We start from the raw sequence: 27636 nt of genomic DNA on the forward strand, positions 1-27636 counted from the left end.
AAAGGATTAGATGGGGACCTGAAAGATTGGGACCTCTGGATGCCCTTCGTACTCCTAACCAGTAGAGAGAAGGTTCAGGATTCGCTGAGGGTAAGCCCACTCGAGATGTTAATTGGGAGGAGCCCTAGGGGTATTTTGAATGAGTTAAAGGAAGGGTGTAGTCCCTCAGAGGAAGCTGACATGAACCTAATATCATACCTGACGCAGTTGAAGCATCAACTAACACAGGTGGCTCAAATTGGCAAAAATAATTTAGAATGGAGCCAGAGAAGACAAAAAATCTCGGAAAAGACATCTGCAGGTGGGAGATAGGGTGCTAATTTTGGTGTCCACTGACCCCCATAAGTTCCTGGCACAGTAGAAGGTCCGGCCATTGTGGTGAAAAGATTGAATGAGGTGGACTATCAGGTTAGAGATGAAAAGGGGCGGGAGCAAACATATCATATCAACCTTCTCAAGCCCTGGAAGGACAGGGAAACTTTAGCATTGATAGCGCAGCAAATCCAAGAGGAAGATTTTGGGCCCCAGGTGGCAGATCCCGCTCAGGAAGAAGGGGGTCAATATTGGAACAGAACTCTCTAGCGCCCAGGTACAACAGGTGGGGACATTGGTTAAGAACTTTGAGGACGTGTTCTCCATGGCCCCAGGGCGCACTGAGGTAGTATCCCATGATATTCTCACACCTGGGAGGATAGTACGGGTCAAACCATATAGATTGTCCGAAGAGAAGAAAAAGTTGGCGCAGGGTCTAGTGAACGAAATGTTAGCCTTGGGAGTGATTGAGCCTTCACAAAGCCCATGGTGCAGTCCCATAGTAATTGTACCAAAGGCAGATGGGACTCCTAGGTTCTGTATAGACTTTCGCCAGCTTAATGAGGTATCACAATTTGATGCATTTCCCATGCCAAGGGTAGATGAGTTACTAGACCGACTAGGACAAGCCCAGTACTTATCCACCCTGGACTTAATGAAAGGGTACTGGCAGATACCCTTAGTCCCGGATGCCAGACCCAAAACAGCCTTTAATACTCCTGCTGGCCTGTTTCAATTTAGGCGCAAGGCTTTTGGACTTCATGGCGCTGCTACAACATGTCAAAGGCTAGTCAATGAGGGTACTGCGGGACCACCACCCCTACGCGGAGGCATACCTTGATGATATTGTCATCCACTCGAGCAGTTGGACCCAGCATTTGGAACATATTGTGGCAGTCCTGAAGTCATTGAGGGAGGCTGGCTTAACTGTGAATTCAAAGAAATGTTTCCTGGGGTAGAGGGAGGTGAGGTACTTGGGCTATGTAGTAAGCCGAGGACAGGTAAAACCACTAGTGCATTAAGTACTACCCCTTACCTGTCAAGAAGAAGCAGCTAAGAGGGTTCTTAGGACTTATAGGATATTATAGGTTTATTCCCCAGTTTGCTACTAGAGCAACTCTGCTCACAGATATGCTTAAAAAGGATAAACCTGACACCTTGCATTGGGAGAGGCTAGGGCAAGAGGCCTTGGAAGATCTTAAAGGTTGTCTCTGCTCAGAGCCGGTTCTAAGGGCTGTTGATTTCTCTAAACCCATGATCCTACAGACTGATGCTTCCAAGAGTGGGTTAGGGGCTATTCTCAGTCAAGAGGTTCAGGGAGTAGAACACCCAATCCTGTATCTCAGTCGTAAGCTTCATGACAATGAAAGAAAATATGCCACAGTAGAGCTAGAATGCCTAACCGCTAAATGGGCTATGCAGACCCTAGTTCACTACCTAGAGGGCCTGGAATTCACATTGGTGACAGACCATGTGGCCCTCAAGTAGTTAAACACTATGAGAAACAATGCCAGGCTGACCTGGTGGTATCTTGCTCTACAAACATTCAGGTTTAATGTAGTACATAGGCCAGGGCATCTAAGCACTAATGTAGACAGACTGTCCCTTTTACAGGAGAACATGGAAGAATATAGACCATGCCCTGGTGGTCATGTTTAAGGGGGAGGGTATGTTACAAGCTTGATCCCAGTTCCGGCCTTGTGCCAGTGAAGAGTCCCAGGAATCGCCCAGTGAAAATAGTCAGGGCTGATCAATATGTCCCTGCAGGGCAGGGACAAGACCAGGAAGCGTAGGCTGTGTTCAGGCAGGGCTTAGTACATAGCCCTGGGAAAAACCGTTTGGCCCCTTTAAATCCTCCTTCTTTGAAAGTGCTGGCCAAACAGGTTGGAAGGCAGCCTTAGCTGGAGAGAGCCCTTCCCCCGCGGGGGGCTGGGCTTGGCACAGCAGCTCTTGAGCGTTTGGAGAGCTGGCTGTCCAGGAGGAAAGGAGAGTCAAGGAAGCTGTCATGTGGAAAGAACCTCCACTTCCTCTAGAGCCCACGGAGGTGGAAATGTTGAACACAGAGCCAGAAGAAGCAGCCTTGGTAAACCAGGAACATAAAGAAATGGACTGGAGTGCTTTACCAGAATTGGGGCTTGCTGAAGAAATGAATGTAAGCTGATTGGATTGTGGGCCTGTGTTTAGAAAAAGCTTTCTTTTTGGTGAACTTTCCTTTTTGGGTTTTTGAATGTTTGACTTCTGGGACAATAAGTGAATTCTTTGAGCATGCTAGCAGAGGGACGTATGCTAGTACATTGTTTTGTTTGTTTGGAAATTTTGTTTTTTTTTCCCTGAAGCCAAGATGGCTGCTGCAAGCTGTGGCTTGGCTGCAGTGAAGCAACACTAGCAGTAACCCTCATAGAGTTGGAAAACCCTGAAGGCTGGGGCAGGATCTGCCCAACATTTTAGTGGTGGGATTTGAGGGTTATTTTGCTCTTTGTCCTGACAAGGAGCCAATTTGACAAATCCGCCAACCTTCTGCTTTTGAACTCGGAGGAGAATGGACGAGCTATAATATTGCAATGTGTTGTGTTCTTTTTGTTTGCACTGAAGACTATGGGAGACTGAATTGAGTTTGTTCCATTGCTCCCACAATGAAGCAGGACTTTCCTGGGACATAAGATATACGAGAATTTAATCAGACCAGGCTGATGAGTGCAGCAATATTGAGCTGCCAGTTACATTTACTGTTATTGTTTTCACCTTTGTTTTTCATTTATTCTCTTGGACTCTGACTGGATGACAAATAAACCTAAGAAAAGGTCTTTTGATACTCACCAGTTCTGTAACAAGTCTGCCCTGTGAACTTCTAAAAGCTAAGTTACTCAGCATTTCATATTCTGCTCTTTTCAGCATTATATCTGCTTAATTTCTCTTCTCCTCCTCCCTGTTTCTTACTTAAAAACACACAAAAAATAAACCCTTCTCTTTCCTCTGTTAAATCTTATTTCCTCTTCCTTTTCATAGGAATAAGGGTAAGACTTATATTAACTCTAATTAAATCCTGGTGCCTATGGCACAGGGTGACTAAAGTAGGGAAAATCCTGTTATAAATCCTCTGTTTTAGGGTAGCCACTGAATTGGTATAGAGCAGGGATCTCAAAGTCCCTCCTTGAGGGCTGCAATCCAGTTGGGTTTTCAGGATTTCCCCAATGAATATGCATGAGATCTATGTGCATCCACTGCTTTCAATGCATATTCACTGAGGAAATCCTGAAAACCCGACTAGATTGCGGCCCTCAAGGAGGGACTTAGAGACTCCTGGTATAGAGCCTGCATTTTTGTTTTAAATCCGGTGTTTTAGGGTGGTATAGAGCCTGTATTTCTGCTTAAAATCCTGTGTTTTGGGGTAGCCACAGTTTTGGTATAGAGCCTGCATTTCTGTTTAAAATCCTGTGTTTTAGGGTGGTATAGAGCCTGTATTTCTGACTTACTAGTTTTCAACCACTATGTCTGCTGATTAGGTGTAGAAGGGAGGGGCTCTGATTTACTACTAAGGTTAACTGCATCATCTTTGGGACAGTGCTGTGAACAAGTCTGCCCTGTGAATTTCTAAAAGCTAAGTTACTCAGCATTTCATATTCTGCTCTTTTCACTGTTTTCAGCATATCTGCTTAATTTCTCTTCTCCTCCTCCCTATTTCTTACTTAAAAAAAGACTTATAATCCTACCAACCCCAGGGACCACTTTTCATATATAGAGACCCAAATACTCAGGACTACTCAAATCAGGTCACTTCATAACCAATCAAGATGACCTTTATTCTATGCAATCACTGTGGTGCTTTAATTCCAAGACACACTATTTGGAGGCTTAAGGCTTGCCCTATCTGTTTTCAACTTGCTAGTATTAAGGAGGAGCTCTGCAAACTTAAACAGGAATTTAATACAATTAAAGCAGCTTCCATCACTCCACAAAATCATACCAACTTACCACCTTTACCTCAAAGAATAAAACAGCATAGGAATAAATGGGTCACAGTAGGCTCAGGAAGACTGCGACATGTAACACCAGAACATCCACCTTCACAAATATTATCTCTACAGAATTCCTTCGCTCCACTAGTGCACTGCGATACTCAAGAAAACAGAAGGGAGGTGGGACTAGAACCAATGAAGGTAACTCAAGAGAAGAAGCGTACCCTAAGCACAAATAAAAAAGCCAAAAACAGAAAACTATTACTGTTGGGGGATTCCATCATCAGAGGCATTAACCTTGGAACACAAGGCGAGGAGACCAAAATAGTGAAATGTCTTCCAGGATCCTCAGCTACCAGGAGTTCCAGGCAAATGCAGACTATAATTAAGGAAGAAACTAAGGATTTTAACACTGATGTTTTTATCCATCTGGGAACAAATGACCTGGCCAACAACTCCACACTTGCAGCACAGAAAGCTTTTCGGGAGATTGGTGAGAGTTTGAAACCTTTTGTAAAGACTTTAGCTTTTTCTGAAATACTACCTGCATATGGAAAGGGAGAGCAAAGAGTGAAAAACACAGAGGACTTTAATAGATAGCTCAAAGCCTGGTGTCATCAAGAGGGTTTCAGGTACATAGGAGGATGGGGAAATACATGGAAGGACAAGAAGCTATATTGCACTGATGGGCTACATATTACTTCAGCAGGAAAAAGAAACCTTGCAGAGAAATTTAGACAATATGATTCTAGGCATTTAAACTAGAAGGTGGGGATGGTGTATGTATGAAGGACAATTATAGAGACTACCCCCGGCAAAACAAAGGATGTGATAGTAGTAAAGATTGCAACATAAACAATAACAGCAACTCATTTCTTAGTATTGCAACGGAAAGTGAAACAACAAAAATCCGTATGAAAAAGGAGATTACCGCTGGAAAGCGATGACCACAAATGCTTGCAGTCTAAGCAACAAAGTTCATGATCTGCAAGCCCTCATGTTTGAGGCAGATCTAGATATTGTCGCTTTCACAGAGACATGGTTCAGTGAATCACATGAATGGGATGCAAACATACCGGGATATAATCTTTTTAGGAAGGACAGAGATGGTCAAAAAGGTGGAGGAGTAGCTCTCTATGTAAAGATCAATATCCAAGCGACCGAAATGCAAGGGACCTGGGGACAGGAAGAAGTGATATGGATCGCTCTGAAAAGAGAAGATGGAACTTCTATCTACGTGGGTGTAGTCTACAGACCTCCGACTCAATTGCAGCAAATTGATAAGGATCTGATTGTGGATATACAAAAGTTTGGAAGGAAAGAGGAGGTTCTGCTGTTCGGAGATTTCAACATGCCGGATGCGGACTGGAATGTTCTGTCTGCAGAATCGGAAAGAAGTAGGGAGATTGTGGATGCCTTTCAAGAGGCTCTGCTCAGACAAATGGTGACGGAACCCACAAGGGAAAAAGCGATATTGGATCTGGTCCTCACAAATGGAGAGAGTATCTCTAATGTTCGAGTGGGTGCTCACCTGGGAAGTAGCGATCGTCAAACAACCGAGGGTTTGGTTTGATATAACGGCTAAAGTGGAGAGCGGCCGCATGTTACTTAAAGTCCTAGATTTCAAACGTACGGACTTTAATGCAATGGGAGAGTACCTGAAGAAAGAGCTGTTAGGATGGGAGGACATTAAAGAAGTGGAAAGACAGTGGTCTAAGCTGAAAGGAGCGATAAACAAGAGAAAAAGGAAACCGATATGGTTCTCCAAACTAGTGGCGGAGAAAATAAAGGCAAAAGAGTTGGCGTTCGTGAAATATAAAATAAACCTAAGAAGAGGAGTGCAGAAAGGACTACTGGGTGAAACTGAAAGAAGCCAAGAGAGAGATACATCTGGCGAAAGCACAGGTGGAAGAACAAATGGCTAAAAATGTAAAAAATGGAGACAACATTTTTTTCAGATATATTAGTGAAGGGAGGAAGATGAAAAATGGAATTGCTAAACTAAAAGATGCTGGGAACCGATATGTGGAGAGTGATGAGGAAAAAGCAAATGTGCTAAACAAATACTTCTGTTCTGTGTTCACAGAAGAAAATCCTGGAGAAGGACCTTGATTGTCTGGCAAAGTTACACGAGAAAATGGAGTAGATTTTGTGTCGTTCACTGAGGAAAGTGTTTATGAGCAACTTGAAAAACTGAAGGTGGACAAAGCGATGGGACCAGATGAGTTCCATCCCAGGATACTAAGGGAGCTCAGAGAGGTTCTGGCGAGTACTATTAAAGACTTGTTCCTGGGGATTGGAGGAGAGCGAATGTGGTCCCTATTCATAAAAGTGGTCACAGGGATGAAGCAGGAAACTACAGGCCAGTGAGCCTCACTTCAGTTGTTGGAAAAATAATGGAAGTGTTGCTGAAAGAAAGGGTAGTGTACTTCCTTGAATCTAATGGGTTACAGGATCCGAGGCAACATGGCTTTACAAAAGGTAAATCATGCCAAACGAACCTGATTGAATTTTTTGATTGGGTGACCAGAGAGCTGGATCAACGACATATGCTAGATGTAATTTACTTAGATTTCAGCAAAGCCTTTGATTCAGTTCCTCATAGGAGGCTGTTGAACAAACTTGAAGGGCTGAAGCTTGGACCCAAAGTGGTGAACTAGGTTAGAAACTGGCTGTCGGACTGACGCCAGAGGGTATTGGTTAATGGAAGTTGCTCAGAAGAAGGATAGGTGAGTAGTGGAGTCCCTCAGGGTTCGGTGCTGGAGCCAATCCTGTTCAATATGTTTGTGAGTGACATTGCTGAAGGATTAGAAGGAAAAGTTTGCCTTTTTGCAGATGATATCAAGACTTGTAACAGAGTAGACACCGAAGAGGGAGTGGAAAATATGAAAAAGGATCTGCAAAAGTTAGAGGAATGGTCTAATGCCTGGCAACTAAAATTCAATGCAAAGAAATGCAAAGTAATGCATTTGGGGGATTAATAATCAGAAGGAACCGTATATGCTGGGAGGAAAGAAGCTGATATGCACGGACGGGGAGAGGGACCTTGGGGTGATAGTATCCGAAGATCTAAAGGCGAAAAAACAGTGTGACAAGGCAGTGGCTGCTGCCAGAAGGATGCTGGGCTGTATAAAGAGAGGCGTAGCCAGTAGAAGGAAGAAGGTATTGATGCCCCTGTACAGGTCATTAGTAAGGCCCTACTTGGAGTTTTGGAGACCGTTTTGGAGACCGTATCTGGCAAAGGACGTAAGAAGACTTGAAGCGGTCCAGAGAAGGGCGACGAAAATTATAGGAGGCTTGCGCCAGACGTATGAGGAGAGACTGGAAACCCTGAATATGTATACCCTAGAGCAGGGGTGTCCAATGTCAGTCCTCGAGGGCCGCAATCCAGTCGGGTTTTCAGGATTTCCCCAATGAATATGCATGAGATCTATTAGCATACAATGAAAGCAGTGCATGCAAATAGACCTCATGTATATTCATTGGGGAAATCCTGAAAATCCGACTGGACTGCGGCCCTCGAGGACCGACATTGGACACCCCTGCCCTAGAGGAAAGGAGGGACAGGGGAGATATGATTCAGACGTTCAAAAATTTGAAGGGTATTAGCGTAGAACATAATCTTTTTCAGAGAAAGGAAAATGGTAAAACTAGAGGACATAATTTGAGGTTGAGGGGTGGTAGATTCAGGGGCAATGTTAGGAAATTCTACTTTACGGAGAGGGTGGTGAATGCCTGGAATGCGCTCCTGAGAGAGGTGCTGGAGAGTAAAACTGTGACTGAGTTCAAAGAAGCGTGGGATGAACACAGAGGATCTAGAATCAGAAAATAATATTAAAAATTGAAGTAAGGCCAGTACTGGGCAGACTTGCACGGTCTGTGTATATGTCCATTTGGTGGAAGATGGGCTGTGGAGGGTGTAGATGGGCTGGAGTAGGTTTTAACGGCGATTTTGGCAGTAGGAACCCAAGCACAGTACCGAGTAGAGCTTTGGATTCTTGCCCAGAAATAGCTAAGAAGAAAAAATTAAAAAAATTTAAATTGAATCAGGTTGGGCAGACTGGATGGACCATTCGGGTCTTTATCTGCCGTCATCTACTATGTATGTTACTATGTTTAGCCATTTGTACTCATTTGTGGAAGTTCAACATATAGGCTGTGAAACACTGATGTTGCTTTGCTTCTGCTTATGAATAATACATCACTATAAGTTCTTTTAGGGTAGATGAAAAAAAAACTTAATTAGTATAGATATAGAGATGTATTTTCAAAGCACTCTTAGACACACAAAGTGTTTTGAAAAATGAGCCTCATAGTCTTCAAGCCACCATCTCCAGTTTAGCATAGCTTTCAGGTGCCAGAGCCTTAGGCTCAATGAGCTCAATTAACTCTTCTGGTCTCCACACCAAGCCAGCATTTCATATTTATTCATATGCTAAATGGTTCATATCCTTCAACAAGACTGTTAACAGCTAGGACTCTAAGCTTTGACTTCTGAATGTTTTCTGCTTATTTCCCCCTCCCCCCCTAAGGATTTCTCAGCGTGTGGAGACCAATAGAATCCAATTACAATTAATAAATGAGAGAGTTTCACTTGCCCATGCCAAAATCAAGAAGATAAAAGGAAGCAAGAAGGCTATCAAGGTAGAACTTAAACTTTGTTTAGAGTGAATCTTTTTCTTCTTTTTCCTTATGCTTAATTGTCTATCTGCATTTCTTTCTGATTCTTACTCTATATTGAAGTCATCATCAATCAACCTTGATCTAATACAGGCAGTCCCTGTTTTACGAACATCCAACTTATGTCGGACTCATACTTACGAACAGGGGTCCTGCTCTACCTTCAGTGTCCCAATGCACCCCTCTCCCTCCCAATACCAATGCACCCCTCCCGCCCTCCCTCCGTTCTTTGCCTTAATTACGTGCCTCCCTCCGACAGGTGTTTACCTTTTCGCTGGATCTCTCCTTCTTCCAGCCGCAGTCATTTTTCTGCATAAAGCTGCAGGCAGTGACTCCTACGCATGTCCTGCAGCTGAGCTAGAAGCCTTCCCTCTGATGTCAGAGGGAAGACTTCCGGCTCAGCTGCGGGACGTGTGTAGGAGCGACTGCTAGCGTCTTTGTGCAGAGAAATGACTGCGGCTGGAAGGAGCCAGCCAGAAGGTAAACACCCGTCTGAAGGAGGCACGTACTTGGGGCACAGAATGGAGGGAGGGAGAGATAGGAGCATGTTGGGACACGGGAGGGAGGGAGCACAAACTTTGTACAAAGGATGGAAGGAAAGAGGGAGGGGGCATTAACTTGGTACACAGAATGGAGGGAGGGGAGCATGAGCCATAGGATGGAAGAATGGAGGGTAAGAGGGGAGATAATAGGGTGAATTGGGTGTCTGAGAGAAAGAGAGATGGTGCACATGGGGAGATGAAAAAGGAGAAATGTTGGGCATAGAGAGGGAGAGAGAATTATTGGATAAGGTGGTGGGAGAGGAGTGAGGTAGAGATGAATGGGGAAGAGATAGATGAGAGGGAGTAATGTTGGATGTGGTAGTGGAGAGGGAACAGGGATGGATGGAAAGGGATGCAAGAGGGGCCTTAAGGAGGTTGAGAAGGTGGGAAGAATACTAGGATCCGAGTTACATACAAATTCAACTTAAGAATACAGTAGTTTAAAAACCGGAAACCATTCTTTACCCGGGGACTGCCTATACTATGTTTATGGCCCTACACAAATCCTCATTTTGCAGCACTACTTCTGTCTTTTGACTTTTCATTCATACCTGTCCACCTAAATCACTAAGCTATGGAGAGGAATGCATGTGTATTAGTTTATATAGTATTTTTGTTAATATGTTAGCTGCATCCTGTTCGTATGTTTGATTCTTTTTGCTTTCTTTTTACAGGTATTTTCTAGTGCCAAGTATCCAGCACAAGACAAATTGCAAGAATACAGTTCGATTTTCGCAGATGTTGAAAATCAAAGTCCCCAAAAGCAAACACGGCACAAGATTCAGAGTAAACACCGGCTACTAGAAGAGAAAACTTTACAGGTAAATAAAATATGTATTTATTTAAAAATTTATATACCGTATATTAACTATATGGTTTACAAAGATTACAATCATAACAGGTTAAACACCACATATAAACACAATTACAGAACAGCTGTCCGAAAAGAAGAAAAGAAAAAAAAATCTAACACAAGAAAATATGGAACAAAAACAACTAATGTGATTTGTCTCTATGAAACATGACACCTTTTTATTTGAAGAGTTAAGATTTATAAAAAAGAAGAAAAAAATCAGACGTGGTTGAAATAATTTATAGCAAAGTGTATAAAAGCAATTTCTTTAGCAAAACTAAATATTTTTTTGTAAACAATATCAGTAAATTAAATAATAATGACATACAAAAGCACTTCTGTAGTCTCCCCCACCTCAGCTCTCATGACCTGTAATTACTGCTTAGGAAGTGTAATAAGATTGGCAACTTTCAAAACTAACCCCCCCTTTTACAAAACCGTAGCACAGTTTTTAACACCGGCCACAGTGGTAACAGCTCTGATGCTCATGGGAATTCTCTGAGATCTGGAGCTGTTACCGCTATGGCCAGCACCAAAACCTGTGCTATGGTTTTGGAAAAAAAAAAAAAGGGGGGGGTGAAAAGGATTAGGTCCCAATTCCTGCCCCATACTTTCTCTCTGTCATTTGGAAGTCAGGTGCACCTGGGGACATATCTTAAAGACCAGAAATCATCTTCCAAAACATGTCCGCTTTATTGTCAGCTTTACATCTCTTTTATATCATTTTACATGAATCAGTGTTGTCAGCATGTGTCAGCATGTGACGTAAATGCAAACCATATATGGACACAGGTCACATGAAGACTGAAGTCCAAAGAGTGCTGTGGTCAGCAGAGCTGCCTTTTTCTTATCTAAAGCTGTTTTTTTCAAATACGGCTTATAAAAACAATTGAATTCACTTCACAACAAGATAAGAACATATCTTTTCAAACATAAATGTCCTTTTACTATTTCAGAGAAGGAAAAACAAACAGGGTCTGGTTTTCTTACAGCTTCAAAACATAGCCTAAGGAAAACTACCAAGGTACATGATACGTGTCCCTTCAGGGGGGGAGGTGTAAATTATGTCAAGATACTTTCTAACCTTCCTCTACTTTCTCCAGTGGTTCTTTTTGTCCTGCCTTCTGTTGAGCTCAGTAAGATAGGACCACACAAAAGCAGTGTGGTTCTACTTTTGGATTCTTAAAAGGATAAAAATTGATTTTAAGCCTCATTTGTAATATTTAATACTCTCAACATATAGTTCAGTAAGAATTAGTTTGAGCCACATAAGCTTTCAGTACCCAGAAAACTCTCTGCAATGCAGAAAGAAAAAGCTAATTGAACTGAGTGGAAAGCAGAATGGCAACATCAGTAATAAGACAAAGCTACTAATATGAGGCCCCGGCCAGTGCTGGAAAACAAGGGGAAAACTGAAATAAGACATTGCAATCACTGAATTGAAATTAGAAAATTTAGATATATGGCTGTATATAAAGGTTTAGGCATCCCTTGTCAAACTGTATGATGTAATGAATTCTTAAGTAAACAGAAACTGATACAACCTCTACAAAATACAATATTAAGCACAACATTTTATTTTATTTATTTATTTTATTAGATTTTTTAGCCCGTCCTCCCAAAAGAGCCCAGAACGGGTTACAATGAATATATTGGTGCATTAAAATTATAAGTAAGATAGGTACTTAGAAATTCCCTTACTGTCCTGAAGGCTCACAATCTAACTAAAGTACCAGGAAAAATGACAATTAGAAGAGTAATAAAGAAAGAAAATAGAGATAGAGGAGAAAAATAAGAAAATAAACATACTAATAAGATTACAATGATCTAAAGGAATTTGAAAGGTTAAAAAGAGGGGAGATAAGAATAGATGCAGAGGGAGAACCGTTGAAGCAATAGAATTCTGAGGAAATTTAAATGAAATTTGAATGATAAAATAAAACAAAATAAGTGGTAAAACAAGTGAGATTAAAAAATATATCATAAACTAAAAAGAAGTGAAAATAAAATCAAAACAGTCAAAACTGAAGTCCAGCTTGAACGGGCCCCCGAGCCAACCGTTGGTCCGATGGCCGGACTGCAGCCCTCCTCCGTCGGCTCTCCCCTGCTGGAATGGGGGAGGAGCGAAGACAGTGTCGGGTGCCCCGCTGGAACGGGCCCCCGAGCCAACTGTTGGTCCGATGGCCGGACTGCATCCCTCCTCCGTCAGCTCTCCCCTGCTGGAATGGGGGAGGAGCGAAGACAGTGTCGGGTGCCCCGCTGGAACGGGCCCCCGAGCTGACCATTGGTCCGATGGCCGGACTGCAGCCCTCCTCCGTCGGCTCTCCCCTGCTGGAATGGGGGAGGAGCGAAGACAGTGTCGGGTGCCCCGCTGGAACATCTTTGTGGAAACTATAATGCCTAACTACAATTTATTTGCAGTTTGTTTTTTTTTACAGATAAAGGTAAGACAATGTAGCAGGATACAAAAGTTTGGATACCCTTTATAATGCCTCCTTCTGGTATAAAAAAGAAATAACTGCTTCCAAAGAAATATTATTTGTAGCTAATTAAAAATCTTTCTCTTATTGCTTTTGAAATGTTTTCATTTTCTTCCTTGCAAAATACTTCTAGTTCATAAATATTCTTAAGTCTTCACTATATGTTTGAGATCTCCCCACAGATTTCAGTAATAATTTGGGAGACTGAGAAAGCCATTCCAAAACCATCATCTTTCTTATTTATTATTATCGTTAAAATTTATAACCATTACAATCTACAAATCTAAACAACAATAAAAATATACATAATGTAAAACAGTAAATGTAAGCAACAATAAAAACAATAGATAGGTTTTCATGGTTTATTTAGAGGTATGCATCAGATCATTGGCTTGCTGAAATAGTCACCCTCTTTTCAACTTTAAATTTCTTTACTGAATGGGGACAAAAATACACAGCAGTAGTAGGGGAAGGACCAATGGATTTCCAAAACAAAGTTCATTGGTCCTTCCTTGCTCCTTTTGTATATTTTTGACTTTGCTTCCATAGGAAATCCATCTCCTTTTCTTCCTTTACTAAATGAGGGACATTAGCTTCTGGAATATGTTGATATTTAATTGGATCCGTTCTTCCTTCCACCTGCACAATATTTCCCGAGTTACTAGCTGTCATACAACCCCAGAGCATAGTATAGATGCATTCCAATGCTTAAGGGTTGGCAATATGATGTTTACAAGTGCTTCATCCTTGTTTTCATCAGAAGTATCTCGTGTGGTTATGGCCAAGCAATTCCAATTTTTGTTTCATCAGTCCAAAGCTCTTTGTTCAGAAACGTTTCAGGATTGTTAAGATTTTATTTTGCATACTTTCAGTGGTGTATGGTGTATTTATGGCAGGGGATTCAGTACATAAGCTAAACCAGGGGTGAACAACCACAGCCCACACTAAGTCAGGTTTTCAGGACTTCCACAGTGAATATGCATGAAATCTAATTGCATACAATGGAGACAGTGCATGCAAATAATCTCATGCAAATTCCTTGGAGAAATCCTGAAAATCTGACTGGACTGAGGTTTGACATACCTATGCTAAACAGTACACTACGTACCCTTAACCAAAGTTAATGTGCTATTTGTGTTGAATGATATCACGTCTTGAACTCTTTCAGAGTCACATAACATTTGTTACTTCTCCTTTTGACTTCTGTACTTTCTGAAATCCATCCTTCAGAGTTATACACAGACTGGCTTTATGTGGTATAGAACTGCAGATTTTCTCTGTAACTAAAGAAGAAACAATATTTAGCAAGCTAGTCCAGGTGGGTTCTAGACTGTTTAGTTATGCTGATGACATCACGATCATTATTCCTTGTAATATAGCTTTGTCCCAAATTACTCAGACGAGTGAGTCTATATTGAAATTGATGGAATCATGGATGCAGGAATTTAAGTTTAAATTAAATCACGACAAGACCAAATTTTATGTTGCATCTCCACATAGAATTTCACATGAACCATTAATTACTCTTTTTTTTATCATTTTCATATTTACATTTCAAGTATAAACTTGTTCAGATAGCAATATAAGACCAAATCAATACATAAATAACAAAGGAAATTTTTTCACTTAATCACTCTAGTCCCCATTAAATGAGATCCAAAAAGTAGATAGCGGAACAAAAAGAAAGAAATAAAATAACTAAAGAAAGCATGGGTGATCAGGTTATTTAGAGCATTTAAGTTTTAACTTTATCCTTCTCCAATCGCGACAATGAAAGGACAGTAGTCAATTAGAAAGGTTTAAAAAAGACATATTTTTGTGAAGAATAATAAACCACACATTTACATGGGTAACGTAAGAAAAAAGTCGCCCCAATGCAAGAACCCCAGGTTTTAATAAAAGAAACTCCTTCCGTCATCTTTGGGTATCCCTAGCTAAATCTGGATACATTTGTACTTTTAAACCTAAAAATTCTTTCTGCATATGTTTAAAGAAATTTTTCATAAGCCAGTTTTTATCTGGGGCCATAGCTACCATCAATAGTAATGTAGCAGGAGTAACCATTTCTGTATCAGAAAGTTCAAGTAGTACTGTAACATTCATATCAAAAGCAATAGCTTGCAGCTGAGTTTGTAATTTTCCCGGCAGGTAATATAATTGAGATAGAGGAGGTAATAATTCCTCTGAAATTTCCAATACTTCCAGAAAGTATCTCTTCACCAATTCCCTTGGAGTATACAAGGTAATTTCTAGGGAAATTAATCAACCTAATGTTATTTGAACATGATAAATTTTCTAATGACTCTAGCTTTCTTTGCAAATTAGTATTATCCTTTAAAGGCATCGACTTTTTGATTGATATTTGTTAGAGAAGTTTTGGAATCTAACATCTCCATTTGTATAGTGAGAATAGCTGCCTGCTGTCCCTGGATAACAATTGTTACGGTAAGTAACATTGCTTAATGTTCAAAAAGATCAACAGTATCCTTAGAAGCCATCCCATAAGACTACTGAGAGTTTCCAAGAAAAATGCCAGAGGGTCATATGTTGAGCCACAGCTGATCTGAGACACAAAGACATCAATTAAGCTATTTGATATTCCCAACTAATATGGCCATAACTTGTATCCTTTGTGTAATATCACCAGTACCCTATCTAGTTTCTGTTTTTTTATTCCGCAGGAGAAGCTTAAGTACTTTCCTGTTTGTGTGAACACACAAGTCCATGAAGATGATGAAGCAGAAGGCGGCTTGGGCAGTCTACCTAAGAATATCAACTCCGTCAGCTCCCTGCTACTGTTTAATACTACAGAAAATTTGTAAGCAACTCAATAGAAAAAAATAATTTCTATTTTACATTACCTATCAGTTGCATTTCAAAACTAAGAAGCATTAAAGTCTTTTAGTAGTGATGTATAAAATTTCAGATCCTATTATTCATCATGAAGGTAAGAATTGGACTTAAAGGATTCTCCAGTTCTAGACCTATGTAGGATGAAATTGGGATTGTAAGAGTACTAAAGGAGAACAAAGCCATCGCTGACAAACTAAACACATTTTTTGCATCTGTATTTACTGAACAGGAAGCTGGAAGACGATAGGCTATACGTAGGAAACGAAGACGGAAAACTGACTGGGTTGATGGTCAGTCTAGAAGAAGTATGCAGGCAGATAAGCTTAAAAATGATAAATCCCCGGGACTGGATGGCATCCATCCAAGGGTAATCAAGGAACTGAAAGGGGCTTTAGCTGAACTGCTTCAAATAATAGCCAATCTGTTAATCAAATCAGGAAAGATTCAGGAAGACTGGAAAGTGTCGAATGTTACGCTGATTTTCAACAAAAGTTCGAGTGGAGATCCGGGAAACTACAGACTGGTGAGTCTGACCTCGGTACCGGGAAAGATGGTAGAGGTGCTGATAAAGGACCGCATCATTGATCACCTTGACGGACACAATCTGATGAGGATCAGCCAGCACAGCTTCAGCAAAGGAAGATCTTGCTTGATGAACTTGCTGCACTTCTTTTTTTTGTTGTTATTTTGTAATTCTTTATTTAAACACTGCGTACATGCAGACATCAAAATGGAACAGTACAGTGCACAACACAGATGCACCACAGAACCCACAACAACAATGGAAGCAGTAATACAGTATACAACAGTTTCCAAACCCCCCCCCCCCAATGAAGGACCCCCCTATATCCCAGCCCAACCACCCCCGTCCCATCCACCCCCCCAAAGAACCAGCTGGAATGCCCATTCACCTAAAAGCACCCTAGTCCCCTACCCGGTAAGGCAGGAAAATAACGGTGTCAGAACACCAAGCCCCTAAGAAGTACCAGACCCACCAGTAGCCAAGCGCTGTCTATGAGCCCGAAAAAACCCTTCCCTCCACCTCCACCTCCAGAAACCGACCCCAAAGGCTAAATTTCTCACACACCCAGCCCAATTTCTCCCACATCATCGCCATCGTGGGCACTGTGGGATTCTTCCAGTGAGATGCTGGATAGCCTGAAACAGCAAGTCAGGTTGCTGGAGGGAACTGTGACGGAACTAGAGGAACTCCTCGCCATGAAAGAAGAAAACCACATGCAAGAGAAGTTGCTGGTGGAATCTAGCACCAGCGAAGCGATTGAGGAATTGGAGAGATTCATCGAAGAAGCCCACCAGCAGCTTGTGGAGATCCCAGAGATCGAGATTAGTACCCGAGCAACCCAGGAGGATAGACTAAGCAACATGGAAGGAGGCGCCAATTCAATTGACAGGAAGGTAGAAACGGAGGCCGAGGATGTCCACGCACTCAGCAGAGACGATAGACCATCTGGGGATGTACCACAGAAGAAGGAAGATAGGACTTACGCCATGGATACCGACTTACGACCCCCAAGCAACCCCCAATTAAGGAAGATAGGGATCATAGTTGGAGATAACATCATACGAAATGTGGACAGCCACACCGCAGGAGGAAGAGAGGATAGACTGGTTACCTGCCTGCCTGGTGCAAAAGTGAAGGACGTGGCCAGCAGGATCACCAGGATCATAGATGGCGCAGGAGGAGAAGACACTGCTGTGCTTATCCACGTGGGAACCAACAATGTCAGCGAATGGAAATACGACAGGGAGGAAATGAAGGACCAACTCCGCTTACTCGGAAGGAAACTGAAGGTCAGGGAGGTGAAAGTGGCTTTCTTTGAGATCCTCCCAGTACCGAGAGCGGACGAAAAGAGACAGGATGAACTGAAAGCAGTCAACGCCTGGATGAGGCGATGGTGCGAAGAGGAGGATTTTGACTTCGTGCGCAACTGGACAACATTCTGAGGAAGAAGCAGGTACTATAGAAAGGACGGCCTACACCTCACCAAACAAGGAGCGAGAGTATTGGCTGAGAACATGAAGAAGACCATTGAGAAGGCTTTAAACTAAAGATCAGGGGAGAGCCGACAGTCGACAACCAGTCGATGGCCCGGACATCAGGAGATTCTGATGAGGAAACTATAAGCAACTGCACAGATAAAAGGGAAGAACACATTGAAGCTACAAGAGGCAATGAAAAAGAGCAACTGGATACAAAAAGGAATGCGAAGACTAAAAAGTCCAGAAAAGTAGCACAAAGGAAACTCAAATATATGTACACGAATGCCAGAAGCTTAAGAAACAAAATGGGAGAACTGGAAGCACTAGCAAGAAGAAAAAAACCTGGATATCATAGGAATAACAGAAACATGGTGGAATGAAGAAAATGAATGGGACACAGCACTGCAAGGATATAAACTATACAGACGAGATAGAATAGGGCAAAAAGGGGGCGGTATTGCCCTGTATGTCGAGGAAGAAATAGAGTCTATTAGAGAAGGGGAGACAGAAGGAAAAGATAAACTAGAGTCCCTCTGGATAAAGATTCCTAGACAAAAAGAGGCAGACATAAAAATTGGCCTCTATTATCGACCACCGGGACAGATAGAGGAAACAAATCATGGATATAAATCAGGAAACGTAACGATCATGGGGGACTTCAACTTTCCAGGGATAAATTGGAACCTGGGAACGTCAATCTGCGGTAAAGAGATGAAGTTCCTAGAGATGATGGGAGACTGCTTCCTTGAACAAATGGTGGGAGAATTGACAAGAGGAGCCGCAATCCTGGACTTGGTCATAAATGGCATAACTGGAAGGACAGCGGATGTAGAAGTTACGGCCCCGCTGGGGACAAGTGATCACAATATGTAAATGGGATACACATGTGGTATCTCTAGGGGGGTAAATTCAAGGGGTTAGGATTGTTGGAGTGGGCAGACTTGATGGGCCGTGGCCCTTTTCTGCCGTCATCTTCTATGTTTCTATGGAGAATTAATTGTTTGGGAATAATGTTTACAACACTTTTCTTTAATCATTCTTTTGTACTCTTTAACTTTTAGTTGCCAAGTGAATCTGTCTTTATCTTTCCCTGATTTACACCATATTCTTTCCAATTTACGTACTTCTCGTTTTAATACTAATAGATCAGCATCATAACAGCTGGCTGATAAACAATGTCTTTTCTTACATACTTTCAATGGTGCAATATCGTTTAGAACCTGATTGCTAACATTTTTCCATCCTAGAATGAAAGTTGGATCTGAGTCAGGGTTGGATATTAAGCTATAGTGCGACCAAAATTCTACTGGGTTTAGTTGTCCTCTTGTCCAAATCGTTGTCTCTTTGTGATTGATCCTTGGTTTCCTTTTAGGTTGTTTTTTGATCCAATATAATTCAAAATTACGTAGAAGGTGGTCCGACCAAGGGGTGTTAGCCCAAGTTTCACCTTTAAAACACGGGGTAGTTGGAGCATTGGAAAGAAATGTGATCAAATCTAAGTGGTGACCTTGCCTATGGATTTTAGTCAGAGGTGGAAGAAGGAAGAAAAGTAGCTCTGCTAAGTTGGAATTATCTTCCTGCTCGAGGTGTAAATTAACATCACCAACTAAAAGATAGTAGGCGCCGGCTACAGAGTTAGTGAGGAGGAATTCATAGAAATCTTCTTTTGCTAGGTTCCATTTGTTAGGGGGTATGTAAAATATCGTAACAAACAGATTATCTTTACAGTCCTCTTTGGATATTTTGCAAGTGAGAATTTCCAGATGGTTGGTTAGTTTAGAATGTAGTACTTGAAACTCAAAATGATCTCGGAGAATTATTGCTAAACCACCTCCTCTTTTTGAGCTTCTTGATAGAGGAATAATTTTGTAATCTAAAGATAGTATATCACCTATGATAGCGTCCTGATCGGAAATTAGCCATGTTTCAGTTAATAGTAAAATATCTAGGTGGGTTTCTTCCAGCCAGTCTTTGATTAATTGAGGTTTGTTCCTAACTGAACGAATGTTCAGATATGCTCCAGAAATAGTGTACTGTTCTGAAGGAGTTGAGGGCTCAGCATATTGTAAGTTTTTTAGGAATCGTTTTCTTATGTGCGATGGTCTGGATGAATGGCGGGTGGCATTAACCACAGAGATTGGGAAAGGACCTGTTTCCATGCAGTCATGTAGGACACGAGTGGGGCGAAGTGATTTTTCAGGCCCAGTGATTCTATCCCATGTAAAGTAGGTTGGGATTGGTTCAAATGCTAAGGCTTTTGAGACCCAAATTCTCGTACCAAGCAAGGAGAGAGGCTATAAACTTTCTTGTAAAGTCGGTCATGTTGGCCCTGTGATTACAGAAAGGTTTAAAGAGAATGAAACTAACTCCTGCCAATTGAAGGGAAGTGGAGCAGGCTGTACTCTGTGTAGAGAGGGGGACGATTGGCTTCCCTTTCCCTCACTGAGCTGGCGAGGAACATGGCCACACGTTGGGTCAAGTCTAGAAGAGAAGGTGTCTGTTTGGGGAACAAGGGGGCAGGTCGTCCCGCTAAGGAGAGGTGGAGGCGGTAATTGGCTAACCCTGCGAATACTTGTCGGATTATCCAGTCATGCAAAAACTTAGATTAACTGCCATCATGCAAATCCTTAATAATAAAACCCTTATCGCACATGCGCAGTAGAAAATTTGTGATCCCTGCGCCGTGGGATGTGACTGTGCCGAATTCGATTTCTGGCGCATGGGGCGGCTTGCAGAGCGTGTGGGTGGAGTCTGGCGGTTTGATTTGCCGACGTTGCTTCCAGCCTAGGGCCTTCCTCGCTGCCGGGTCCTGCTCCTGCCTTCGCCCAAAAAGAAAGTAAGACCTAAGCAAGCAGGAACAGCGACCTACCGCTGCCAACCGCTGTGTGAGAACTGGGACGAGGGGGGGATGAGAGGTCTGCCTGCTATAACCGCTCCTCGCAGCCGTTGCTGCTGCCACCGCCCACCGACAGGCTAGAGCTGGCCAGTCTGCCCGCCTGTTTGTGGCAGTCCCGGCCAGAGGGTGGCAAAGACCTCTGCGAACCTCTAGCTGCTGCCACCAGCATAGAAACATAGAAAGATGACGGCAGAAAAGGGCTACAGCCCATCAAGTCTGCCCACTCCACTGACCCACCTCATTAAGTCTAAGTGCTAATGACCCAGTTCCTTAACTCGACCCTCGTAGGGATCCCATGTGAATGTCCCACTTATTCTTAAAGTCGAGCACGCTGGTGGCCTTGATCACCTGCATGTCGCACCACTTCTCTTCCACCAGCCTGTCTGACTCATCTTCACTGGACGACGGGTCCAACATGTCAGGGGCTTCACTTTCTTCTTCTTCTTCAGGAAGTTGGGGGGGGAGGACACAATTCCTTCTGTTCTTGCCAGGTTTTGGTTATTGGAGGAGGAAGGGGGAACAGCTGGGAGAGGGAGAGTGGCTTCTCTCCGTTGTAAGGCGAAGAGAAAAGTTGGAGCACCTGGGCGGTCACGTCGCGTTTTCCTTGCTGAGAGGAGGAGATGACTTTTAGAAGGGAGTTGAGAGGGTGGGGAGGAAGCCTAAGCCCATTCAGTCCTATGGCAGCAGGCGGCCGACCTGTCACTTCTCCCCGAGAACAGAATGGATTCTGCTGGGGGAGGTAAAAGGAAGGGAGAAGGGCTACTGCAGGACAGGGGGAGCAGACAAGGGGTGCTGCTGCTGCACAGGGAAATGGTGGGTGAGGGGGGGAAGGGGAAGGGGCCAGGGAGCAAACTTGCTATGCTTTGGGAGAGGGGTGTGCTGGGGGGCAGGCAGCAATCATGGTTTGCTCTGGGGGGGGACATAAGAGGACCACGGAGAGAGACAGAAAGAAAGGCAGTCAGGCATGGCGCCACAGAGAGAGACAGAAAGACAGGCAGGTAGCGCACGAGAATAAAAGACAGACGCACACAGAAAGACAGCGGGCAGGGAGAGAGACAGAAAGCAAGAAAGACAGACAGATGGGGCCAGGGAGAGAAATAAACAGAAAGAATGGGGGCCAGAGAAACAGGGGCCAAGGAAAGATAGGGGGCCAGTGAGACAGCCAGCAGCCAAGGAGAGAGAGACAAAGAAAAAAAGACAGACAGACAGCGGCCAAGGGGGGAGAGAGAGAAAAAAAAAAAAGACAGACAGCTCACACGGTAAGTTTTCATTAAATTTTGTGATCTGTTAAATCTACACATCTTCTAGCACCCATTAATCTAACGGGCTTAAACACTAGTACTTAATATTTTATCCAGACATGCAATAGTTAGATTAACTGGGGTCATGCAGATACTTATCAGCTTGTTCAGTCAGAGAGGTCTTACAAAGCCAGAGGTAAGAATGCTCGAAGCAGGCAACCAGCAGCAGGCTCCCACGCCCGATGATGGGCCACGTAGAGCAGAACCTGGTAGCTGGGTGGAGGGTGCTATGGAGCAGGGAGGCTTCTTTTGCTCCACTCAGTTGCTTCGCAAAGACATGAGCTAAGGCACACACCTATGCCGTGCGCCTTAGCCAGCGCACCGAACAGCAACGCGCTGTTCAGCTGCTCGAATTTAAGTCTCCCAGCAGTTCTGGGGGGCGGAGCATGCTCACATGCCCGGCCCAGCAGGAAACAGGAAGACGTGGAGCTTTGCAGGCCGTCGGTTTCGGCGCGAGTCGCCGGTTTCGGTGGGAGCAATGTTGGGAAAAGAACTGTAGATGTGCTCCTGTTGCTGGAATTTAAGGGCTCCCGGCAGTTCGGGTGGCGGAGCATGCTCACAATCCTGGCCCAGCAGGAAACAGCAAGATGTGAAGCTTTGCAGGCCGTCGGTCTTGGTGCGGGTCGCCGGTTCCGTGGGAGCAATGTTGGGCATCAGTGCAATATAGTTTTGTGTCCTTCCATGTATTTCCCCATGCTCCTTGATGACACCAGGCTCTGTGTTTTTACTCTTTCCTTTCCCTTTCCATATGCAGGCAATATTTCAGAAAAAGCTACAGTCTTTACAAAAGGTTTCAAGCCCTCACAAAGCTCCTAAAAAGCTTTCTGTGCTGCAAGTATGGAGCGGTTGGCCAGGTCATTTGTTCCCAGATGGAAAACAACATCAGTATTAAAATCCTTAGTTTCTTCCTTAATTATAGTCAGTATTTGCCTGGAACTCCTGGTTGCTGAGGATCCTGGAAGACATAAGAACATAAGCAGTGCCTCTGCTGAGTCAGACCAGAGGTCCATCTTGCCCAGCAGTCCACTCACGTGGCGGCCCAAGGACCTGTGTAGCAATCCTTTATCTATACCCCTCTATCCCCTTTTCCTTCAGAAAATTGTCCAATTCCTTCTTGAACCCCAATACTGTACTCTGTCCTATCACGCCCTTTGGAAGCGCATTCCAGGTGTCCACCTAATCTGCATGAAATTGTAAGGAATGGACATGAAAGTCCTTGTAGTTCAATAAGTAATTCAGTTCTTAAGTAAAGCTGATTTTATGTCCATGAAAAATATCCATAATCTATTTCAGTGTGGAAAGGATTTATTCAATACAAATTAATGATACTCCATTAACACCAATGATGGAATAAGTGGAAACAATCATATAACAGTAAATCTTTCTGGATATAACAAATTGTGCCAACAACTTTTTGTTTCAGTAACATCATACTTAAGAGTCCCTTTCATTAGGCCACAGTAAAGATATTTCACTATTTTAGTCTCCTCGCCTTGTGTTCCAAGGTTAATACCTCTGATGATGGAATCCCCAAACAGTAATAGTTTTCTGTTTTTGGCTTTTTTTATTTGTGCTTAGGGTGTGCTTGTTCTCTTGCGTTACCTTCATTAGTTCCAGTCCCACTTCCCTTCTGTTTTCTTGAGTATCGCAGTGCACTAGTGGAGCAAAGGAATTCTGTAGAGGTAATATTTGTGAAGGTGGATGTTTCTGTGTTACATGTCACAGTCTTCCTGAGCCTACTGTGACCCATTTATTCCTGGGCTGTTTTATTCTTTGAGGTAGAGGTGGTAAGTTGGTATGATTTTGTGGAGTGATGTGTTGAAGTAGGCTGGAGACTTGAACATCGAGGCCAAAAGAATTGCCAGAATGGATTCTCTTTCCCACATGATTGGGCTAGAGACTCCATTCTGTGAATTCAAATAACAGACAAGGAAAAGCCATGTAAAAACGAATATGTTTATTGACAAAGCTCCCATAGCCTGGGAAGAGCAGGGACTCAGAATTTCAGTGCTCTTCAAAGAGAAAAAACAAGGCAAACAGATTTATACCCTATGTGACATCATTTGTAATAATTATCATGCTTTAGAATACAATGGCACAGTTGATCACATGACTTCCTTTCCAAAAATGCCTTACATCAATGTTAACATTAAAATTCGATTCTGTTAAGTTTTTTAAACCCAGCAGGTGGCAATGTTTCACTTTTCTTCCTAAATCACCCTTGATCTTTGACCTCTCCATATTATCAATCATGTCAGTAAAAGCCCTACTTCTTGCAGACACATCTTAACTTCTGTATGGCCTTCAAAATAGTATTGTATTTTCTAATCTATAAAAAACAGATTCTCTGTAAAACAACCAAATTTCCTGTCCCTCTGAGAACCTTATCCCCATGGATGTATGTGAAGAATGGTACATAAATATATGTCTCTTAAGAGTCACAGAATCAACCAAATCACCTTCTGAACTTTCTAGCATTAGCTGAAATGTAGAATCAGCAATTTAGACAGGGAATGCCAGAGCCATTTTGCTTTATAACAGAAGCTAAGCTGCCACTTGAAATGTTTCAGATCCTTGAAGAAGCCGTTTTAATGGCGAAACGGGTCCCGTAGGGCTACAAGCTAAAAATAAGCTACGTCTATTCAGCAGGAGCATCAGCAAAAAAATAAAAAGATAAGTGCGGGCTTCTAGCTTTATAGTTGCACTACATATAAAACACTTTATGATTTGGTTCATGCACAATGCATTAAGCACTTAAAAAGTCCCCAACTTAACTCTCAGCTCGATGAAAGATACCATTTTCCTGCTCACACTGATTTACAATCAGTGCAGGCATCTCAGAGCTTAAGAGTGTATAGCGAGACATTCTTTGACTACAATTATTCATAGAAAGTCCTGTTTAGCTACTTGAATCAGCAATTTAGACAGGGAATTCCAATCTGTAAGCTAGCTAAATCTATTTATTAGAAGGCCTCAAGGCTGAGTTTCCAATGCAATGTGCAGATACTGTATTTTAATTTATTCATTTAAGTTTGATTCATTCACAATCTCGGTTTTCATATCTTTGGTAACAATTGTCACACCTGTAAATTCCAGGAATCTTCAACATATGGAAGCTGCTTTAATTGTATTCAATTCCTGTTTGAGTTTGCAGAGCTCCTCCTTAATACTAGCAAGTTGAAGACAGATGGGGCAAGCCTTAAGCCTCCAAATAGTGTGTCTTGGAATTAAAGCACCACAGTGATTGCATAGAATAAAGGTCTTCTTGATTGGTTGTGAAGTGACTTGATTTGAATAGTCCTTCCTGATTATTTGGGTCTCTATATATGAGCAGTGATCTCTGGGATTGGTGGGACTATAAGTCTTAACCTTATTCCTATGAAGAGGAAGAGGAAATAAGATTTAATAGAGGACAGAGAAGGGTTTATTTTTTTTGTTTTTTTAAGTAAGAAAAAGGGAGGAGAAGAGAAATTAAGCAGATATAATGCTGGAAAAGAGCAGAATATGAAATTCTGAGTAACTTAGCTTTTAGAAGTTCACAGGGTAGTCTTGTTCACAGCACTGTCCCAAAGATAATGCAGTTAACTTTAGTAGTACCGTATTTTCACGTAGATAACGTGCACCCGTGTAAAACGTGCACACGGATATAGCGCGCGGGAAACCGAAATATATGTAAAAAAAATTTTTGTATACCGCGCACACCCGTATACCGCGCATGCTGCCCGACTCTCCTTTCGTCCGCCCCGACTCTCCTCTCCCCCTTGAAGTCCTGTCCCCACCCTGAAAGCCTGATGCCCCCCCCCCGATGTCTGATTCACCCCCCCCGCAGGACCGCTCGCACCCCCACCCCGAAGGACCGCTCGCACGCACCCCCACCCTGAAGGACCGCTCCCACGCATTCCCACTCGCATCTCCACAGCCTCCCGACCCCCCCCCCCATCATGTAGAAGCTCCTACCGGTGTCCTGCTGCTTCCTCTTGGCGGTCCCGGCCCTTCTGTGAGCCCTGCGCCTGCGCTGCTTCTTCCGGCGGTCCCGCCCTTTCTCTGACGTCAAGCCCACTGGCCCCGCCGACTCCCCGACACGATCGGAGCAAGAGGGAGCTCAAGCCCTCTTGCCCCAGCCAACTGCGGCACCCCCGACACGATCAGGGCAAGAGGGAGCTCAAGCCCTCTTGCCCCCCGACTCCCCAACTCCCCGACAATATGGGGCCAGGAGGGAGCCCAAGACCTCCTGGCTCTGGCGACCCCCCCCCCCCCCCACTAGTTGTTCGGGCCAGGAGGGAGCCCAAACCCTCCTGGCCACGGCGACCCCCTACCCCCACCCCGCACTACATTACGGGCAGGAGGGATCCCAGGCCCTCCTGCCCTCGACGCAAACCCCCCTCCCCCCAACGACCGCCCCCCCAAGAACCTCCGACCGCCCCCCAGCCGACCCGCGACCCCCCTGGCTGACCCTCACGACACCCCCACCCCCCTTCCCCGTACCTTTGTGGCCGGACAGACGGTAGCCAAACCCGCCTGTCCGGCAGGCAGCCAACAACTGAATGAGGCCGGATTGGCCCATCCGTCCTAAAGCTCCGCCAACTTTTCTACCAGGCCGATCAGCCTTCCTCCGTGTTCTCCCTAGGACCTTTTAGCTGGGCGCTCCTCCCAGCTGTCATCTGCTGTTGCCTCCGCTGCTGAACATTTAAAAAAAAACCCAGCTTGGAGATTTCAACCCGTAGCGAACATATGCTCCGGGCTATAACGTGTGCGTGCCGGCTTCTCTTCTCTTCCCTCTGAAACTGGAAGTTATGTACAGGGGGAGGGGGGAGAAGGGAAGCCAGAACGCACATGTTGAGAGCCCTGAAGCAAGCGTTCACTACGGGCTAAGGCGGGAGACAGGTTAGTGAAGCATTTTCTCTTCTTGCTGCCGGGTCCTGCCTACTTTCTGTTTCCGCGAAGGCAGAACCCGGCAGCATTTCCCCCAATAGGTCGATCGCGATGCTGGTCAGCTGAAGCAGGGAGAGCTTGGGGCGGCGGCGGCTTTCGGTCCTGGTCCTCGATGGCAGTTTGGGTCCTGGTCCCCAATGGCAGTGGCTTGGGGGAGGGCAGGGAGAAAGAAAGAAAAAGGGCAAGCAGGGAGACAAAAGGAAAGAAGAGAAACAGAAAAATAAAGAAAGGGAGGCAGAGAGAAAGAAAGGGCAGGGAGAGAGGAAGGAAAAGTTGGGGGAGGGAATAAGGTCTGGAGGAGAGGAAGCATACAGGCTAAAAGAAGGGAAGAAAGATTGGATGCACAGTCCCCCCCCCCCACCCCCGGCATCCTGGAACTTTTTTTAAACGAAACGCTGCATCCCGGACCTCCATGGAGCTTAGTGGTCTAGCGGGCTTTCGGGGCAGGAACAATCTTCCTACGCTCCTGCCCTGTGCTGATCACTCATACAAAATGGCTAGTGAATTCTTTCTGGATTCCCTCATGGGAAGCTCAGAGAATGCGGCTCGGCGGGAGGCCATAGTTCACAAGTTGCTGACCATTGCGGCCATGGAACACATTCCGGAGCAAGACTTGAGCTCTAGCTGAAACTCAATATGTTTCATCTCACAGAGAGTGGCTCAGATGATTGGAAGTCAATCTTGGATCTTAAGGTGGTTAATGCGGCCCGAGAGTGCCCCGCTTCCAGCTGGAGACTGTGCATTCGGTGATCACCTCTCTGGCTCCAGAGAAGTTCGCTGTTCACTAGTATTCCCAGTTTGTGGCGACAGCACCCAGGACCTTCACTATG

At 43.8% G+C, this 27636-nt stretch overlaps 1 protein-coding gene across 1 annotated transcript in view; it reads left to right on the top strand.

Annotated features, from left to right (window-relative positions):
• WASHC1 (WASH complex subunit 1) overlaps window positions 1–27636 on the top strand; it is a 113304-nt gene that overhangs the window by 40568 nt on the left and 45100 nt on the right. Inside the window, exons 3-5 of the mRNA XM_033953077.1 lie at window positions 8801–8912; window positions 10165–10311; window positions 15505–15641. Of these exons, the coding sequence (XP_033808968.1) occupies window positions 8801–8912; window positions 10165–10311; window positions 15505–15641 (396 nt within the window). The remainder of the gene's footprint in view (window positions 1–8800; window positions 8913–10164; window positions 10312–15504; window positions 15642–27636) is intronic.

Source organism: Geotrypetes seraphini, chromosome 7, assembly GCF_902459505.1.
Source record: "Geotrypetes seraphini chromosome 7, aGeoSer1.1, whole genome shotgun sequence".
NCBI classification, from domain to species: Eukaryota; Metazoa; Chordata; class Amphibia; order Gymnophiona; family Dermophiidae; genus Geotrypetes; species Geotrypetes seraphini.